This window comes from Sycon ciliatum, chromosome 12, assembly GCF_964019385.1.
Source record: "Sycon ciliatum chromosome 12, ocSycCili1.1, whole genome shotgun sequence".
NCBI lineage: Eukaryota > Metazoa > Porifera > Calcarea > Leucosolenida > Sycettidae > Sycon > Sycon ciliatum.
The window spans coordinates 89,050-110,355 of NC_088654.1; the positions used below are offsets into that span (position 1 = coordinate 89,050).

The following is a 21,306-nucleotide window of genomic DNA, read 5'->3' on the forward strand; positions in this document are numbered from 1 at the left end:
CTGGAGAGAGGCAAAGAAAGCCAGGTCGTCGACATTCTGATCCGGGGTCATCGCTGATTGCACGACTTCGTCACGGTGTCAGTTTCGAAAAAGTAAGTGTTAGTTTTTTTCATTTGACTCGTGAGTTCCTGTCGGCAACGTCCTCACACGCATGGCTTCCGTGGAGAATCTGTTCGGGATCAACCAAACCTACTTCAACATGAATGTGGGTTGTCGATGACAGCCTTTGGCGCGGTTTGTTGAGCAGGTTCTTGCTCAAAAACAAAGTTGAAAAAAAGTCACGAAGTTTTTGTATACGGAGGAAGTATAACATCCCTATGATTTTTGCCGTCAGATACGGGATAGCGCAAGGCGTGACACAAACAAACAAACACACAAACACACAAGTACCAAATTAAAGCTGTGTGGACCCTGGCTAGCGCCAGACGTTACTGAAGTAACGTCTTCTGCATAGCTACGGGAATCTCCTCTCTTCTTCACCCCGCACAATCTGGCTTCCTTCGTAAGGACAACACATCCCTGCAATTGTCCCGCATATTCCAAGACCTCTGCTCCCTAAAAGACCAGCGGCAGGTCTCTTCCATCTGTTTCTTCGACCTCTCCAAGGCCTTCCACACCGTGTGGCACAAGGGTCTGATCACCAAACTTCGTGCCCATGGTGTCACCGGCTCCCTACTCACCTGGATTACTAGCTACCTCTTGGACCAAAATCAGTGCGTCACAGTGAATGGAACCTTATCTGACCCCCAGTCTGTGACATCCGGAGTGCCCAAGGGCTCCATTTTAGGTCCCTGCTCTTCCTCACATACGTTAATGACCTCCCCTATGCCATTCCCAATATTTCTTTGTTTGCAGATGATACCACTGTCCATGCTTCCTCTACATCTCACGCCACCCTGTACCCGAAAGTTCAGACCTGTATCAACGACATTGTTCATTGCATGAGCACTTGGTACCTTAATTAAGCCAGATGTGACCAAATCCGAGCTCCTCCTTTTTCCCCCTCCCACAGATCTAGTGCCCATCTTCCACTCCTCGATGATCCCGGTCACCCTATTTCTGTAGCGCCCCACCATAAACACCTTGGCAGTGTCATAGATTCCGCCCTCTCCTGGTCTTACCATGCTGATCATGTGTCGTCCAAATTATGCCGATCTGTCGGCATAATGTCAAATCACTTGTCCCATTTGCCCCAAAATTGCCGGATTAATTTTTATAAATCATACATTCTTCCCCTCTTCACTTACGGCTTCCCTGCCTGATCCACCATTAACAAAATCCACATAGGTAAAATAGAAGTTCTCCATTGCCGTATACTGCGCATCATATATCGTACTGATCGTTATAATCTCAAATCCAGACTTGTATGCTGCTGCATCTACTACCACTCCCCAACACTACCTTTATGCTTCCAGGTGCACCCTGGCACATTCAATTTTTCTAGACCAGCACCCTGCTCATTTACAATCCCTTAAGAGAGCATGTCTCAGAATACCAAACTATGTGTGCAAGTGGATCTCTCCGATTTCGCTCAAAATTTGCAGGTAGGTTCTCTTTGGGGTGTGGATCTATTGTGCAAAGCCCTTGAAATAATTTCTGAAGGGAACCTTGAAATTTGCATACCCTCAAAATTGGCCGAAATATCACATTAATTATGGGTCTAGAAAGAGTCACACCACAGCATATGCGAACCAGCTACGAACAAAACTCCATCAAGCCAACATTGCCTTACCCTAGAAGAGTTCTGGAGCAGTACCGCTTAGCCACGCCAGCATCACAGAAGACGAGGTCCATCACTCCCTGACGCCACAAATGATGGTCTTGAAAATAGCCAATTTAGAAGTGCTGGCAAAACAGCCAGCTACGTCCTCAATTGGCCAGAACTATACACCGCCAGATAGTAGAACACCTCTTCTAGCGCTGAGGACATGTCCCCCATCTTCCTTTTGGGGTTTTCTTGAAATAAACTTTTTTGAATGTTTCCACTCGACCATGCTGAAATACGGCCAAAGTCATACCTGCGCAGAAAAGCTCGCCCCTCCGCGACGTCTCCTTAGCAATTTCTACTCCAACACTACTCCCAAGGCCGCAGAACAAAGTGTTTTGTCGACTCTGACAAGGAAAAGCAGCGGTGATCACTTGTCACTCCAAACGACAAGCTTCTCCTTGCGCAACCAATAATCGTTTGTGCGACTGTTGATGCAAAAGTGACTGAAGGCATGAGCGCAATTGTTGAATTTTACTAGAAGAGGCACGGTGAAATCCTCAAGTGTCAAGTAAAGTCGGCGGAATAGCGCGAGCTCCGGTGTGGGGAGCAAACCCTTTCTTACAAATCATCGCCGAAGTCGCAACCACTTCTTCGTACTGTTGTGCCCAGCACGGGCTTGCGACTAGTTGGTTTGGAGGTGACAGCGTTGCGAATGACCAAGGGTCGTCGACGTCTGTCTCACCGTCCAGGAGCGACACTGACTCACGCTGCTTTCTGGTGTTCACGAGGTGTTTGTCGCGCTGGAAACGGAGCGTCTCTGTAAGTTTGTATCCCTGGTGATGTTTGCGCCTGGAGAGCACTATATAAGTGGTGCTCTTCAGGCACAATCTTCCTCAGCCTACTCAAGCTCAACCCGCGATATTCATGTTAAAACAAAATGGCGTCATGATTTATTGAAAGTGGTATAGTTAGTGGTACGAGTGTTCAAACCCATTTGAACTTCATACTGTTCGTCTTCTTTTGACATGCTCTCTTTCCATCGTCCTTAGCTTTTGTTTGTTGAGAGCTGTTTTGGCTTTCTCCTATACCTCTGGGGGATGCCAAGTGATGGTTTTGAGAGGCTGGTGATGGCTGTGAGCGAGAGTTTGCCGATCGGCGTCGTCCTCGCTGTAGCGATGAAAATACTAGTTACTGCGCACCTGGCAGATATCACAACACGTCGGAGCGTCCAGGAGCAAAGGAATCTTGGGTTTTTCACTGGAATCTAGTTCCTCCAGCATCGTGTAGCCCACCGTCGGTGAATGGCGGTCCAGAAAGGTCGAACCTGGTCTTCTGCAGCATCTCGCAGTCCTGCGAGTCACACCGTGTACGCCTGCCATGTATTGTACAAATAAAACTCATGCAGTAGTGGACTCTACAGTGATGAGTCTCAGCCTGTATGCTGCAAAAGACACAGGAAATGTGACTGGTGTCTGTACACTCAGTGACTGGACGCCAACACCCCAGTCTTCTCCTGCAGGATCTGTTTGACATTGACATTATGCAGTAGGTCGGCATTGACCTGGTTTGGCAGCTATCGTAATAGTATCTGCCTCAGTGGTTGGATGTAGCAGGTTGGCGTTTGCTCGTCGTCCAGTACGGAATTTTCTTGTAACTCACGGTGGAGTACGCGCAGGGTTTGTGATCATCCCTGTTCACTTCAATATTATCAAACACAACGTTCCCTTTGTCACTCATCTTATCCTGAGTACTGAATTTGCTGTCAATATTGCACCACACTTGTCACAACCTACCGCCACTGCTGGCGGTGGCGACTGGTTCGTCAATGGCGGTGACCAGGCTGACTGACTAGCTTCGAGACAACGGCCTCGTTGTCAACCCCGCGGCAGCCTAAAGGTTGATTTTATCGATCCAGCCTCAGCGCCATGTTGACGATGCCCTAGTGACTGTGTGTCATGGATTGCCTTGCCATCAGCGGTCATTGCCGTCCACCTTGGTGCAGCCCTCAACAACTGGCTCAGCCCATGGGAGTCTCAAGTGGACAAAGTTGTTGCCAAAGTAGCTCAGAAGATTGGTGCATCGTGGTGTAGGTGAGCACATAACTAGGACTTCCCAGCGCCTATTTGTCCAGGCTGCGATACTATGTGACATGCTGTACTGCACATTCTTTTCAGCACTGCAAGGCCGGCAGCTGGACCGACTGCAGGGGCCGCGCACATGCAGGCCGCCTGTTGCCAGTGCAGCATTCTGGAACGTTCCTTCCTTCTGAGATCCGTGGAGTAATAACTTTCTTTTCTTCAAAGCAAGTTGCTTACCTTTCTGTTGTGCTCCCAGTGTCCTTACAACAATAACCTACAGCAATGTTTTATTTTCCTTTCCATTCCCCAACCAATGAATACTACAATGTCGATTCTATTTCTGAATACTTTAGTGTGTGCCCACGCACGTGTGTGTGTGTATACCTCACTCGCCACTCGAAGTTCTGTTCCCCATTACTGGAACTCTGCCTGTTCTTTCAGGACCTGCCATCATCTGCGGATGGGCATTCAATGATTGTATTGTGTGTGTGTGTTTCATTCAGAATCAGATCCGCTATCGTTGCTATAAGAGAAAATCTGTGGGTTCACATCCAGTGCATTTGTAGATTTGCGTGCTTTTCTCGCCACGGGCGCATACATGGGACATTGTGTGTGTGTGCGTGTGTGTGTGTGTGCGTCTGTGTGTATGGGGATATTGTCTGTATCGGCTTTTGGTACTAATGTTCAGGTCTGTGCTTGCATGTGTGAACATGAAATTGTTCGGTTCTGTGCATGCTGTTGCTATGTTGTATATTATTGTATGTATGTGTGCATTTCCACGAACAGTGTAGATGAGCGTGGAGAGTGCATTCATCCCTCATCAACCACTTCCCCTTGGGCTTACGAGAGTTTTTTCTGCGTACCTCTCATTTTGGTTTGTTTCTCTCTGATACTGTATTGATGCCGGTACCTGTACCTCGATGTGTTCCTCTATCTGCAGTCGCCTTTATCCTTCGGTCAAGTTAACGTTTATTGTGCTCTATTTATCGTGCGAATCAAAATAAACAATAATAACACAAGTCATACTAGAGTGACGACATGTGCGTGTAGTAGGGTTGGTGCGATGGGAAGTTATAATTAGGTGGAACAGAACACACATTGGGCAGATTGATTGGGCATCATTGATTGTGCTCAGTCTAAACAGTGAACATAATAATTATCTCCAGTGACAGACTGTAGCGGCTAGCCTCCAATAGGTAGCTGGCACTAGTCGCTACTGCTTGTTTGACAGGTGCCGCCAGAACCCCTGTTGTGTCATGCTAACTTATAGATGCACATGCCATATTCTGGGGCATACTGAGGTACTTTGATTTTGTTGACTGCATGTAGACAGCATCCAATAGTAGTACTCGTAGACCTTGGCTCTTTGTAGGTCAACCACCATGGCATGGATCGATCGGTGACTATGCACTTGGAGGTTGGAATAGCCCGCGCTGAACAGATCTTGCCATGGCCCAGGGAGTGAACTCGCTTACTCGACTATCCCGGTTTTAGTTAACCAGCATGAGTGGTGCAATTTGTCCATACCATGCTGCGAGCTCACAGTTGTTTGGGCAGGTTTTGAGCTGCACCACGAAACAAAGCGAAATAACGGCGTGACTGTAGAGCAAGGAAGCGGCGAGACGGCACTTCCAGGACGAGACAGGCAGTAGAGATGTGTTCACAGCACGAGCAACCTCTCAAACCCTGCCGGTACTCCACAGTTACAAGAAAATGTCGGACTGGACGACGCGCCAATGCAAACCTGCTACATCCACCCAGGCAGATAGCTGCCAAACCAGGCCAATGTCGACCCACTGCATACCGGTATGTCAATGTCGAACAGATCCTGCAGGAGAAGACTGGGATGATATTGGCGTCCAGTGTACGGACACCAGTCACATTTCCTGCGTCTTTTGCAGCATACAGGATAGACTCATCACTATAAAGTCCACTACTTCGTGATTTTTATTTGTAGAATACATGACAGGCGTATTCAGTGTGCCTCGCAGGACTGCGAGATGCTGCAGAAGACCAGGTTCGACCTTTCTGGACCGCCACTCACCGACGGTGGGCTACACGATGCTGGAGGAACTAGATTCCAGTGAAAACCCAAGATTCCTTTGCTCCTGGACGCTCCGACGTGTTGTGATATCTGCCAGGTGCGCAGTAACTAGTATTTTCATCGCTATAGCGAGGACGACGCCGATCGGCAAACTCTCGCTCACAGCCATCACCAGCCTCTCAAAACCATCACTTGGCATCCCCCAGAGGTATAGGAGAAAGCCAAAACAGCTCTCAACAAACAAAAGCTAAGGACGATGGAAAGAGAGCATGTCAAAAAGAAGACGAACAGTATGAAGTTCAAATGGGTTTGAACACTCGTACCACCAACTATACCACTTTCAATAAATCGTGACGCCATTTTGTTTTAACACGCATACGGTCCACTGATGAGGGGTGATTTCCCCGAAACACTGTGTATTGAGCAGGGAGTGGTGCTTTCTTGCAGGTTTGCCGAGTCGAAGGTTCGATGGACTTCTCGTGTGCTCTGGATGGCAGTCGTGAGTCAGTCAAGTGTCAAGTAAAGTCGGCGGAATAGCGGGAACTCCAGTGTGGGGAGCAAACCCTTTCTTAATGATAATAATAATAATAATTCGACGAGGAGACAATAATTTTAATATGGCAATAAGTAGAACGAGCTGAAGCGACATGTGGACTACTTTATTAACAATGTAAGCGATGGAGACGATGCAAGAAACAATCTAAAGGGTAAGGAAAATACATGTAAGAAGAAAAAGGGCAATGGAAAAAAGAGATGATTCGAACAAGTTTTCGTACAACACTCTTCAGGAATCACCGTTGTACTAAAGAACAAAATGAGAACAAAGGAAATAATATAGCAATCAAGGTAGGGTGCCACGATACAATGACAGCACTGGAATATCGAGGTGCGATTTCTCACAAAAGCGTGCAGAACACAAGGGTATACAAGTAAGAACTAAGTGTGACAAGTGTGTATCAGCAACAAAAACAAAAAAGTGAGAACGAATGATAATAATATCAATAATAAACAAGAAGGTGACAAAACACATTTAGGCACAAGTGGCAACAACGTTGCCACACTACACAAAAGAACATTATTTGAACAATTTTAGAGTAATAACACTATCTTTCTGGACACACAAATTCGGCTTTAGAATGCGCTGACAAACAGCTTCCAAAACTTGTAACTGCAAAAGATAACCATGACGAGCACGGCACAAAACAGAAAAACAGGAATCAGAATAAGTACGACAACAGTCAGTACTAGAAACCAAATGATTGTATACTGAAGACTTATTACGAGACGGACGCACACAATCTCGACTCACGCGCACACCCTCACACTCACTCTCACCCTCACTCAGCTCACACTGTCCGAATCAGAACCTGCTCCGTCATCCACAGCGGTTTGACTCTCCTCCTCACTTGCATCGTCCTGCGTCTCACCTTCACCACCCACGCCAACCGTGAATGCCGTTGCCTTCATGTCAGTCGTCGTCCTTTTTCTTCTTACATGTATTTTCCTTACCCTTTAGATTGTTTCTTGCATCGTCTCCATCGCTTACATTGTTAATAAAGTAGTCCACATGTCGCTTCAGCTCGTCCTACTTATTGCCATATTAAAATAATAATAATAATAATATTTTGAAAGGATTGGGAGAACTTCAAAATCAATGGATATTCCAGTGCTAACCTACCTGTTATGAACCCTCTGGTTCTCTAAAGTGTCAGGAACGAACGACCCCACACGGCACGAGGACAACTATTATTCTCAACAGTATATGGCCCAGTATCTGCGGAAATGGACCTTAGGGTGATTTTTCACAAAATGTCCTTTTTCTGCTGTTGTCGTCTATAGGTATCTAGTGATCATATGGCAAAGTATTAGACCGAACAAAGCAATATTGATGACCCAGAAGCTTCTCAAACAAGCATAGGTACATATCAGGAAATACAACAATTTATCACAGTGTTATCCACATCGGAATACTATGTGTTACAGTAAAATAAATAAAAAATAGACAGTGTAATAAATCATCCATCCAGTTTTTGTTGTAAAACAAATCTTGGGCAACCTCTGGCATAGAGCATGGATGGCCTTGATCCTCATCACTGCATACCCATGAAAACTGTTTGAACGCCATCCCAAGTCTGCTGAAAATCCACAGAAGTGCAGAACAGGAGGGAGGGTGGCTACAACTACACCTGGAGTCCCAGTCTGTGCATCCCACAGGGAATACAACACAGGCACAACATTCTAACACCCCACACTTCATCTCATAGTCATACACGATTTAGAGGTAGTCCATCACTGCTGCACCTCTGTGAAATTTGAGCTCTGTGAGAACTGGCTGCATGTGCGTCGTCAGTGCGCCATGATTCCAGCACTGAGCGCAGAGAGTTGGTAGCTCATCAATCAATGTTCAGCTCTTGCCCCGTCCAAGGGGTTTGGTGTTCACCACGAGTCCAGTGTGGGAGCCTGGGAAAATTCAGATCATGTCACTAGCGGCAGCGCTCTTTCGTCCTGACTCGAGTTGATCCAGGGCGTTTCAGTTCGTCTACCTCTGTTGCCGTCGCCTCACTAGTTTCTCCTCGTTGAGTATTTTTCCTGAGAGGAGCTGTACTAAATTCAGAAGGGCCCTACAAGGATTTTCAGATGTCAGAAAGTACTTTTCCCAGCAGAGAGCTCCTTTGGCGGAGCGCCTATATCAAGTTGAAATTCTCGTCGCTAAATAGGAATTGCTCGTCGACAAAAACATCTTCTGGAAACTGTCGTCGTTCTCTATCAGGCGCGACGATTTCTGCCTAGGAAATCCAATGACTTCTGGCGGAGCCGGACGGCACCTAGCCGGCCATCGTGAGCGAACTCTCCTGCTACTGGGAAGATCAAAAGCATTCATTGTTGCGATGAACTAATTTTTGTTTGAATGTGCAGAGCACGAAGCAAGAGTTTTTTGCCGTTGCAGAAAATGACTTATTCTGAAAAAAATGATTTTCACCCGAAGGTCGATTCTCGCTGATACTGGGGCATATTTCACTTCCATCGACTAACAACAATGAATGAATGAAACAATGAAAGTAACTAACACTAAAACCACCAGGTAGATATAGCGTGAAAATGACAGCGGATATGAGAAAAGCATACACATACAACATACAACTACAGCGCACACAGCAAACCGCACATAGCGCATGTAGCGTATACTACGTTGTAAACATCAGCGTAACGGCGGAGTCGGGATACAACTGCATTGAAACGAACACAATGTCACAAGCGAGAAGGCCTTTTAATCTCGAGAACTTGTGGTTTCACAACATTCTCCCCACCAAAGGGCTTCTCACCGCCGTACAACAACTCACAAGTCAAACGATTTGGGGCTTACTACGCGTTATCTGCTGCTGCGCTGGTGGCCATGGTAGAATATCACTAACGCCCACCACTTCAGACAACTTGATTTCGCGAAGCTTGCCGCTGTGGGCTGTCGCACACGACACTGTCACCGATCCACTTCGATATGGGGCAGACGCTGGACCAGACAACCCACAACACATAATTTCACGAAACTCGCCGATGTGGGCTGTCACACACGACACGGTCACCGGTACACTGCTTCGACCCGGGGAGGGCGCGGAACCCGAGGACACCCATCCGATCTCGTTGTTCCACACGGTCTCGCCGTTGACGTCTTCCGTGCTAACCAGTATCGCCCTTCTCAATTCCTTATTTTCTACTCCTTGCGCTTCTACGTGTTGCGCCTCTACCGCTTGCGCCTCTACGTCTTGCGCCTCTACGTCATGCGCCTCTAACTCTTGCGCCTCCAACTCTTGCGCCTCCAACTCTTGCGCCTCCAACTCTTGCGCCTCCAACTCTTGCGCCTCCAACTCTTGCGCCTCCAACTCTTGCGCCTCCAACTCTTGCGCCTCCAACTCTTGCGCCTCTAACTCTTGCGCCTCTACGTCTTGCGCCTCTATGTCATGCGCCTCTACGTCTTGCGCCTCTACGTCTTACGCCTCTACGTCTTGCGCCTCTGCGTCTTGCGCTTCTACGTCTTTCGCTTCTACGTCGTTCGGCCGAGACTCCAGCTGCTTCTGAGCGTCTCCGACCGATGTCGCCATGCACTGTACCGACGCAGTGGGTCTTGGATCCGATCCTCCCACTGGCTTCAAATACTCTTCTGACCGCTGCTTGTCGGTAAGCAAAGTCTTACACCCCTTGTCAGGCGTCCTTCCGGGCGAGGCAAGCAAATCTCGCTTTGCTTCCTCATAATATGTACTGACGGCGATGCGCCCGTCCATCTTCTTGAGCTTTTCGCTAAACTCTGTGCGGAGCGCACCCTCTTGCCGTCTAGCACTGCGCTCTTCAAACTCCTCGCTCTGTCGGAGCCTCTTCTCCACGTATTCTCTCAACCTATCGCCTTTAAATCCATACCGAATTCCGCTAGCGATAAACCTGGCTTCAATGATCCATAGTTCCTGTGCCATGCTCGCTTCGTATCCTGGCGTGGTCGCCAAATGTTATGAACCCACTGGTTCTCTAAAGTGTCAGGAACGAACGACCCCACACGGCACGAGGACAACTATTATTCTCAACAGTATATTTCACTTCCATCGACTAACAACTATGATTGAATGAATGAATGAGTGAAACAATGAAAATAACTCACACTAAAACCACCAGGTAGTTATAGCGTGAAAATGACAGCGTATATGAGAAAATAATCTACGTGGAGATACAAGTTTAATAATAGCAATGAAAAGTATGAATGCCGCAGACATCACCACGCAACATGACAATTTGTTCAAGGTTTGGTTTTGTGTGTTTCCAAAATCGATTTTCACGTTCCGATCATCAGTGGAAATACGGAACTAAAGAGATCAAGGGAAAAACAAAGGTTAAAAATCCAAAGAAGTGTGACACACGACGGGTAGCTTGTGGTAAGTATTACAAAAAGTGAGAACTAAAATAAGGAGTAAGTGTGACAAACGGGCATGAACAGTGCAGAAACAACTCATGAACACGGGGTGCAAACTCACGAAAATAACCTAAGTGCTAAAACATGTTCTTTTTGCTTACACAAATCGGGCTTATGCGTACGAATACAAACAGCTTCAAGGACCTTCAACTGCTGGACATAACGGGCACGACACAGTAGAGAGAAGTGGGAATCATCATACACACTCAAACAATCGGGACGAGATAACAAATGCAAATACACAGCTGACTTCTTACGAATTTCACCCTCATCAGCTCCATCACCTTCCCTGCCACCTGACCCCTCCTCGTCCGTTTTATCACCATCACCACCAGCCGTCTCACCGTCATCCGCCTCATCTTCATCCGCTGCCTCGTCATCACCCGCCTCGTCGTCATCTGTATCCTCGCCGTCATCCGCCTCGTCGTCATCTGTATTCTCGCCATCCGCCGCATCATCACCCAACTCATATTCACCACCAGTCAGTCGTCTGATACCATCCATGTTCTCCTTCCTACGTCTGTCCCGTGTCACTGTCCTTACCTCATCTACGTCCCGGGATTGTGTTCCGTTTTGCCCCCGGCTTCCGGTCTCCTTCGATGCTCCGCGTGGGCCTTGGCCATTCCTAGCATATATTTTTTATTTGAAGGTCCTTGAAGCTGTTTGTATTCGTACGCATAAGCCCGATTTGTGTAAGCAAAAAGAACATGTTTTAGCACTTAGGTTATTTTCGTGAGTTTGCACCCGGTGTTCATGAGTTGTTTCTGCACTGTTCATGCCCGTTTGTCACACTTACTCTTTATTTTAGTTCTCACTTTTTGTAATACTTACCACAAGTTACCCGTCGTGTGTCACACTTCTTTGGATTTTTAACCTTTGTTTTTCCCTTGATCTCTTTAGTTCCGTGTTTCCACTGATGATCGGAACGTGAAAATCGATTTTGGAAACACACAAAACCAAACCTTGAACAAATTGTCATGTTGCGTGGTGATGTCTGCGGCATTCATACTTTTCATTGCTATTATATGAGAAAAGCATACACATACAACATACAACTACAGCGCACACAGCAAATCGCGCATAGCGCATGTAGCGTATACTACGTTGTAAACATCAGCGGTACGGCGGAGTCGGGATACAACTGCATTGAAACGAACACAATGTTACAAGCGAGAAGGCCTTTCACTCTCGAGAACTTGTGGTTTCACAACACTACCTGAATTGAAAGAAAGTGATTGAATTATGAAATGATTGGGAAAACTTCAAATTCAAAGGATCAGCTGGGGAAGTGAACTGCCTGAAAAGAGAAAAATCGCCAGCCCCAACAGGACTCGAACCCGGTACCTTTCTTGTCATGAGCAATGCTCTAACCACTGAGCTATGGGACCAGGCTGAACGCAGAAGACGCTGACAAGTTTTTCAATCCAAAGGTAGCTCACAACACGTGCCACACATACTGATGGTACTCGGGTCTTTTTCCTTCCCCCAGGGGACCAACCACGGTCAGTTTCTAGACCCTAACAGAAGTGAAAGAAAGTGATTAAATTTGAAAGGATTGAGAGAACTTCAAATTCAAAAGGATCAGCTGGGGAAGTGAACTTCCTGAAAAGAGAAAAATCACCAGACCCACCTGGAGCCATTCTCTGTATAATCCTTGATGCGGAGGGACCGAAAACGTTCACCTTTGGAGTAAAAAACTTGTCAGCGCCATTTGGGTTCAGCCTGGTCCCATAGCTCAGTGGTCAGAGCATTGCTCATAACAAGCGAGGTCCCAGGCTCGAATCTTGGCTGGTCTGGCGATTTTTTCTCTTTTCAGGCAGTTCACTTCCCGAACTGATGCTTTGATTTTGAATTTCTCTCAATCCTTTCAAAATTTAATCACTAACTTTCACTTCTGGTAGGGTCCAGAAACTGACCGCGGTCGGTCCCCTGGGGAGGGAGAAAGACCCAAGTGCCATCAGTATGTGAGCCGCAATCAGCGAAAACAACCGCTAGAGGTTTCGTAATTTTTTTCGAGAAAATGGTCGATTTGTGACGTTCAACGATTTTTGATCGCGCTGCGAATAGCGCGACGAGTTCTTCTTGAACTCCTTGTTTGAAGTAATTTATTTTGAAGAAGTGGTGTCGAGTGGCGACTCGAATGTTCCTTGATCTTGTTGCGATGGCTGCGGACGCCAGAGCTGTTCGCAGAGCACACACGGCATTCATTCTGTACAGCTAGCTTGAGCCTGACGGGGAGCGGATGCTGAAGTAGCCGCTGAAGTTCAGAGTGAGGATGAGACGTTCTTTGGTTCCAACATCGATGTCGACAGCGAGGCGGAATCGCAGCCGTCATCTCCTGCTGCGATGCGGCTCAAGGTGGCCAATGACTTGGCAGAGTCGGAAGATGAGGAGTCGTCACCTGAGATAAATTCTGAGTCTGGGGCTAGTGACGGCAGCGACGTCGTGTCTTCTGCTGTGGAGGAAGAAATGGAAGACGAGATTGCGGAACGACTCCACGCAGGGTGCAGCGGCGAATATGTGGATAATTTCTCGGCACTCATCAGCTATTCTTTGTCATTATAGCTGCTTACTGCACTATTTCAAAGGTATTCAAGCTGCCCACCCACCTTAGAATGCTGAATATTCATTGTACACATACATCGTATACATGCATTGCACCAGTTTGAAGTACATCTTGTATTTTGGTGTATACACCCGTTTGGAATCGGAATATTGAACTTTGTCTTGGCTGAGGTCCTTCAGTAGATGTGTTTCAACAAATTTCCAATCAAAAATGATTTTTGAAACTTTTGACCCTAAAGGCTGATTTCGCTGGTTGAGGCCCATATGTGGCACGTGTTGTGAGCTGCCTTTGGAGTGAAACACTTGTCAACGTCTTCTGGGTTCAGCCTGGTCCCAAAGCATAGTGATTAGAGCATTGCTCATGACAAGCAAGGTCCCGGGTTCGAATCCTGGCTTGTCTGGCGATTTTTCTCTTTTCAGGCAGTTCACTTCCCCAACTCATCCGTTGAATAATAATATTATTTTCCGTAGATTGAGTATTTTCGCTCCTGCTCTTGAAGTAGTTGAGCACTCTAATGTGGGGTAGTGCCTTTGCTGTTTGCATTACGCAGAGCTCACTGACTTGTCAGTTTGAGCACTCTGGCAAGGTATGTTCGGGCCTGATTGGAAATTTTTATTTTCATTGCTATCAGGTTCGACCTCATTTCCTCTGTGCTGCGCTGATGAGTTCACAAAGAACGAAACAGCATGCTCTCCGCAGATTGAGTAATATTATTGTTATAAAATTAGGGGTCGCACTTGGTATCATGATCAGCTCTCGACATCGTGGCCATCTTGCTTTTGACTGCATGCGCGACGCGTTCTCTTTTGGATCACGTGTGCGGTTCTCAATGCATTGTTTGCATTGAGAACTGTACAAGCGCTTCAAAGCTACGTATGATCAAGACCTGCAGATTTCTGTGAACAGTGTTTCTTCTTCTGATACCGTTCTTGTTTTGACACGGCGATGTTCTCTTTCCCCGGTCTCCTTTCAAAATAGAGTTCCATTTAGTTGTAAGTCACAACAGCTGCAAACTTACTGGTAAGTGGAAGTCTAAGGCTTGGGCGCAAGTATTCCCGCTTTGAATTCGCGTGTCAATACTCAGAACAACGACCGTGGGAATCGTGCGAGCGGAATATTTCTCAGGAGGAAAACGTTCTGTTTGCAAAGTTGCTTCGATCCGCAAGGAGTATTCCAGCAAAGAGTACACCTGCTACGGAAAGCGATCCTATCGGGACGTACTGACGGTATGGTTCCTTGTTTTATGTCACTCGTATCGGTACTTTCGTGCTGCACGGACTGCACTTGTATGATACATGTGACACAAACATCACAATCGCACGTTGTCGGCTTGAGTTGGTCTTGGAGTCTTCATGGTCCAGCAACGCGGCATCGCCGAGTTGGAGAAAGAAAGCAATGAATGTACATGAACATTGTTTCAAAACAAAGACACAGGGCAAAGCGTTGCAGCAGGCAGGTCATTCTGATCCCGTCCGAGCACCAAATAAACTCGAAGGCAGTCCAAGTACATGTACTTTTCGACACTGCGCGATCGCGCGAGCGGCTCGCGCTGGGCCGTCAGTGCAGTCTTCAAAATGTTCCTTGGCAGCCATCTCTTCTCCGATTTCGATGATCGAAAGCTCATTTTCTTTATTAGAATCTCCTCCGTAAATGTACCGAATCAATTTTTTCCTCAACGACATAGATTTACTGTCAGAATACTGGAAAGCAGGGCGACAACGCTCGGAAAAAGCCCTACACACGGATTTCCCTTCTACTTGACCGATTTCAAAATTTCTTTCGATAGATTTCCGCGTACTTGGCCGTCAAAGCAGCCCTGCGATTTTCGACGCCGTATCTAGATAAACAGCTGCCAAGGAACCCTTTACAAATCGCCCAAATATTTTTTTTTCGATATTTTGAATTTTCCGTAACTTTGATTGGCTGCACGACCCTGACGCACACGTGGTGCGTGCGTGATGAATCAAAAATGCCTGAGATGTCTAAGTACACAAGTGCGACCCCTGAAAATACACATCATGTCGTACAAGTGAAGTAGTTGCGTGATGTCTGCGGCCTTCATCCTATTCGCTGCTATAATTATTATAATTATTGTCTCCTTGTAGATTATTTGTATACTCCTTATAGCTATAATTTTGTTCTCGATTATTTGTAAGATCTGAAACATACCTTTTTCCAAACAAGACTTGACACGTTGGTCGACACGAACGCAGGAAGTGCAGTATTCAGCGGATAAATCGAGGGAAGGTAACGGAACAGAAAGACATTGTGTCAGAAGAAGAGGATTATCAAATAGCCACCTGAATTGATATCAGAGTTTATCAACAAACAAAAGGAACACAGTGGTGTGATTCATGAGGTATGGATTTCTGGCAACACACTGTCACCGCCGGATGGATTTTGTTAGATTTTGAACATTACTGACATGTATGAAGTTGCAGTATTCAGTTCAGGCTCTGGCAGTTGCATTTTCTAGTTAAGGGTCGGTTGAGTTGTTCCTAGTACATCGGCACGGCATACCTAGACCCTTCTGTTTTGTCCTTTTTCTTGCTTCTTTTTGTTCTCCATATCCTTTTACATCTCTTTTGTCCAGTCTACACTGGAATATGCAAGCTATGCTTACCGTATTATCTACATTATAAGCCCCGCGCTTAAATTTTCACAACCTTCCGGACCCCGGGGTTAAACTAGGGCCTGGGCTTCTACTAAAAAAAAGAAAATTCACAGTTCGCGTCAGACTCGGTTTCTCTATATAGAGGCTGAGTTTTCCGCATCCGTAGGAACACCACCACCCTAAAAGGATCAAGGCGCAGATGCAGCTCCTAAAGCGGTGGGAGGTGAGTAGATCAGCTCACCAGCATGTGGTCAAAGACCGAAATCCCATTCACTGCATCCATGTTTCTCGAGGTAAACATGGCTTCTACTAGAGCGTGGGCTTATCATTTTGCCTATTACGTTTCATTATATCAGTAGCACAACGTTTCCCAGAAGGTAGCGGGACTGCATTGCTGTGCTTCCTGGTACACTGTGTCTGATATTTATATTTCAGGGATCACAGCATGTGATACTGTGAAAGCCATTATTCTAACGAGGCTCATATTAACCGATTTCCTAAAAACGATAGGTTAACGTGCACAAAGGTTAAAGAATCTTGCTTAATGGTGGCGCTGATTTACCACTTTTTTTTCTACAAAATCCCCATATCTCCAGACACTGGGGTGAATGATGGAGTGTAATAGGAATACTAGTGCAGCACACCACTTGGTCAGTCTGTTCTACAGATACACACCACTTGGTCAGTCTGTTCTACAGATACAACAGTGTTCAACGCCGCTAGAACCAGTATTAAAATACACACATTGATAATAGAAAAATATTGCTGTGCTGCAATATGAGTAATCCAAGAGTGAATTTAGGGATAGTCTAGCTCTGCGGTATGGATTTTTATTTATTTTTTACTTTCTATATACTATGTTCACTTCCCTACAAAGTAATAAGAGTAATTAAAGAGACAAACACAAAAGACAAAGACAACAAAGGAGTAGTAGGTGCTACAAGAGCTGTGCTCGTAAGGCGCAGTGCACTCCTCCGACTATTTCGATCTCGGAATCGACATGTAAGGGGCGGGCCAAGTGGTATACGATGATGGACGTATGAGAGAATTTGAGAATGCAACAGAAATGAGAAAGAGAAGATCAGAAAATGGCAATAAATAAGATAAATTGTGCACTCATAACAACAGCAAAAATGAAGAAAGTCAAGTTCCATAACGTTTTCTTGTGACTGCCATCAGTGGAACGCCACGTCACGTCACGCCGAGAGAGAAGGAGGGAGGGAGGGAGCAAGGGAGGGAAGGAGGGTGGGAGAGAGAGAGAAAAAGAGAGAAAGAGGGAAAGAGAGAGAGAAAGAGAGAGAGGGACAGAGAGAGGGAGAGAGAGAGAGAAAGAGAGTGGGAGAGAGTGAGAGAGAGAGAGAGTGAGAAAGAGAGGGAGACACACAGAGAGAGAGAGAGAGAGAGAGAGAGAGAGAGAGAGAGAGAGAGAGAGAGAGAGAGAGAGAGAGAGACGGAGAGACGGAAAGACAGAGAGAGAGAGAGAGTGAGAGAGAGAGAGAATTATCAGTGGCGTTAGTTGTTGTCCATTGCCCAAAGCCAGTGCTTGTGGCGCAAATGCCTGTGAAGATTCGCTTTGAACGCCTGCATTTTCTTAACCTGGAGTTTGTCAAGCATCTCTGCTGGGAGACTGTTCCACACTTCCACAAGGCAGAAGGGAAATGACCGGCGGGTGTAGTTAGGGGCACCGTGTGGGAGGGCAAGCTCCAGGTAGGCAGGGTGGCGGCTCGCGTCGAGCTGTCGTCTAGTCTTGGGGTGAGGTCGTGGCGGTTCCAGATTTGGAAGCATTGCGGTGAGTTGCACTGGGCCATCAGTGGAGTGTAGCTTGTACAGGTACGTGAGGCCAGCAACCGAGCGGTGTAGACTGAGGAAGTCCAGGAGGGTGCCTGGGTCGATGATGTCCAGAGCCCTCCTCTGGACTCGATCTCGGTGATCGAGATGGGTCGGGCGGGCGCCCATCCAGACCAATGGGGCATACTCCAGGACTGGGCGTAGGAAACCTTTGTACATTGCCAGGCGGCCGCCCCGAGGCAAGACGTGGTCAAGTCGTCGGAGAAAGCCTAGTCGTTGGCTTGCACAGACTGCGACATTGTGGAGGTGGTTGCGGAATGACAGTTTGGCATCAAATGAGACTCCCAGGAGTTTAAGTGTTTCAGTCTTTGCAAATTGGGTACCTCCAAACGCTACAGGGTCCAGCGCTGGGGTTTCTGATCTCGTGCTGATCACCAGTTGATGCGACTTCTGTGGCTCGAAGCGGATGCGCTACGAATCTCCCCACAGGTAGAGGCGGTTGAGGGCCCCCTGGAGCCTGTGTCCGGGGTTTGTAGAATCATCAGTTAGTGGCATTAGATGGTACAGTGTAGTATCATCGGCGTACGTGCTCAGCTTAGTGCCTGGTGTTAGCCACTGGTCGATGTCACAGACGGAAAGGAGGAAGAGCGTGGGGCCAAGTATGCTACCTTGTGGCACTCCAGCTGTGATTGCAAGCGGTGTTGATGCTTGCCCGTGTATAACCACTTTGAGCTGGCGATTCGAGAGGTAATTCGTGAGCCACTGCAATAAATTCTCCCTGAGGCCGATTTGTGTTGCCTTTTTTGTGCTGCCTTATTTGTGCTTTTCATAACTGCTGTGGTGTTAATAATGTACATCTTTAATACCACCAAAATTCCTCTCTTTTAAAACGTAGTGCGTGGATTTGCATCCATCTGCCACCATTTTACTGGATTATTCTCAAAACGGAGTCCACAATGCCCTTTCTTCTGTGCCTGCATCCTCTGTTCAATCTGAGCAATGCTGTCATGTGCCCCTTAGAAGGTGTGTCTTGTTATTGTATTTCTATTTCTGTTGTCGTTGCTCTTTTATTTCCATGCCGCACCGAATGCTCGGTGCTCATTTCCCAAGTCCATTTAGCACGTGCGAATTTGTGGGCGGTTTACCACCGCTGACATTGACGCGTAAGTGCATAATAATAATAATAATTTGAAACTCGAATGTTGAGCTATAAATAAATGTAGAAAGGAAAAGGACATATGGATACGAGTTGAGAGTAACTCTCCATCACTGTAACTGGATACTATATACAGTCAGGAAGTGCAATAACTAGGCACAAAACTGACAAGAGTACTGAGACATTCGACATCCTGACACCTAGCTTCAACACATCTCCGTAGCACTAACCGACAGCCTTCCAACTTGGAAGGTTCAAGGTTATGGAAAGACCAAAGAGGGGACGAAAACGAGCAAAAGCTACAGTCCCAACGGAACACAGAATGTCGATTGTTACTGGACGATGACGAGACCAGTATGATATTTGACAAAGCGGTCTAACTACAATTCGAAGCAGCAAAGCAGCACACCACCCAACTTGGGTGGGTCATAAATATCAAAGATAAGTAAATAAAGGAGAAGCTTTGCGAAAACGAATTGTGCAAGCCGAAAGCCAAACTCCTACAGTACTCCTCATGCATGACATTGTGATGGACTAGTTGAGTACAAAACAAGTTGTTTCACACGACGTACGTTTCGCCGTATGGTTCATGACGGCTCATCAGGTGTGCAATTTCAGGGCTAGTATTTGCACAGAAACACGTGGGCGCCCTCTTGGTTCACGTGACATGTGTCGCACCATGCTGTGTACAGGGAATCTTGCCGTACTTCGCGTCGACCCTGGTCTCTTCAAATCCACGCAAGTGAGCATCAGTGATCTCCAGGAAGCTGAGATTTTGCACGAACCGAGTTCAGATGAGGGCAAAGGGATTCACTGAAGGAATTTTTTATTTTCGCAATTTTAGACCTCAAGTAACTCCCTCAAACTCGGTTAACGTCTCCGATCGTTTTGGAGAAAATCGCTTCGGTCAAAGTATGCAGCATTTCCTACTAAACATTTTGAGCCATCGATTGTCAAAATCGGCTCATGTGGAGCTCACTTGTGTCGTTTTGAAGAACGCCGCGCCACGCGCGATTTGCGCTTGTGGAGGAGGTGAAGTAGAACTGCAGTGCTCACAGCAAGGAAAGGAAGTAGAAGTGCATTTTCAAAAATTTTGTTGCACTTGTTTCCTTTGCTTTTATTGTTCACTGATAGCACGTTCACAAAATATGGAGCTAGAGAGAAGGCAGACTTGAAGATCCATCTAGGCTTCAGGAGTTTCAGCCGGCTGTGTGGCGGACTGCCTGGGTTGCCGTGGCGCACGCCGCTTGTAGTGGACAGACCTGGTTCGTGCTTCACTCTCCATCTCCGTCATATTCTTTTCATGGTCCGGTCGCTGGCGATGGCAACGAAGGGAGTCGCTGTAGACTTCTGCAGCTGTTTTCGTTCGAGCCGCTGTCTTGCTTCTGATATTCTTGACCTGCTCTCGAGCTGCTGCAAGCCGTTCTGGTGTGACCATCGCAGAGTATTCTTTCATCTGCCTGCTGATGTTCTTCGCCATGGTGGAGGTCATACCCGGTGTGGTCTTCTGTCGAGTCTTCTTGCTGAGCTCTTTGTTGGCTGTTTTGTGAATGATATTCTCCACAAAAAGATGGGTTGCTTACTTGCTGAGTTCGGACTCATTTGGGTGAACGTACAGCTGGGCAATGTTGAATTGTCGTTCTGCGACAAAGTTGTTCACAGGAATAGCAAAGACGTGCTTCACAAACCACTTCCACGTCTCTGGGATTTTGTCTGGAGACAAACATTGTCCAGTCCTAACCTTCAGCAATGCTCTTCACCTCAGCCATCATCACGTCAGACACAGGCCAGTTTTGCAGCCAGTGTCTGATGCCCGACTCACCTGCAGCAACGATTGCCAGAATCACGAACTCAAGGAACCATTGCGTGCCGCCTAGCAGATAGTTCCTTGAAGAAAGGATTCCATGTTGAACTGCTGCCGCCAGAAGCTGGTCAGGATCCTTCAGCGACAGTGCGTACACATCCGAGTAGTTCTCTTTGAAAGATCGTGCAGGCGGGCTCGGCTCGGGAACGGTCACAGGACGACTGAGCACTCTGAACACCTAGCGCCAGAAGAAGTGGTTGTGGACACTGTCTCCGCCAAGAGCAAACAGCAGAGGGAACTTATGCCACCTAGTGGCATGCTTCTGTAAGGAGTCCACGCACTGCTGCACAAACGGCTTCACCTGCTCAGACAGGAATTTCTGCTGTACACCGGGCGAACAGTCGGCTATGGCTGCGGGAGTGAGAGGCAACGCGAACTCTGGTTCTTCAACCATCAGTCCGACCAGATTTATGGTACTCACCACTCTCATCGGCCAAGACCTGGCGAGGAAGCTGCTGCTGAATTTTAGCTCACCATCGCAGCCCTGGCAATCATGCAGGCCTGGAATGACGAGGTGGTCCAGTATCTCCAACA

At 47.0% G+C, this 21,306-nt stretch overlaps 1 protein-coding gene across 1 annotated transcript in view; it reads right to left on the reverse strand.

Moving 5' to 3' along the window:
* The window catches only part of LOC135828728 (vasorin-like), a 224,745-nt gene that overhangs the window by 20,871 nt on the left and 182,568 nt on the right, over positions 1-21,306 (reverse strand). The window contains exon 7 of the mRNA XM_065341151.1: positions 15,520-15,650. Within this exon, the coding sequence (XP_065197223.1) occupies positions 15,520-15,650 (131 nt within the window). The remainder of the gene's footprint in view (positions 1-15,519; positions 15,651-21,306) is intronic.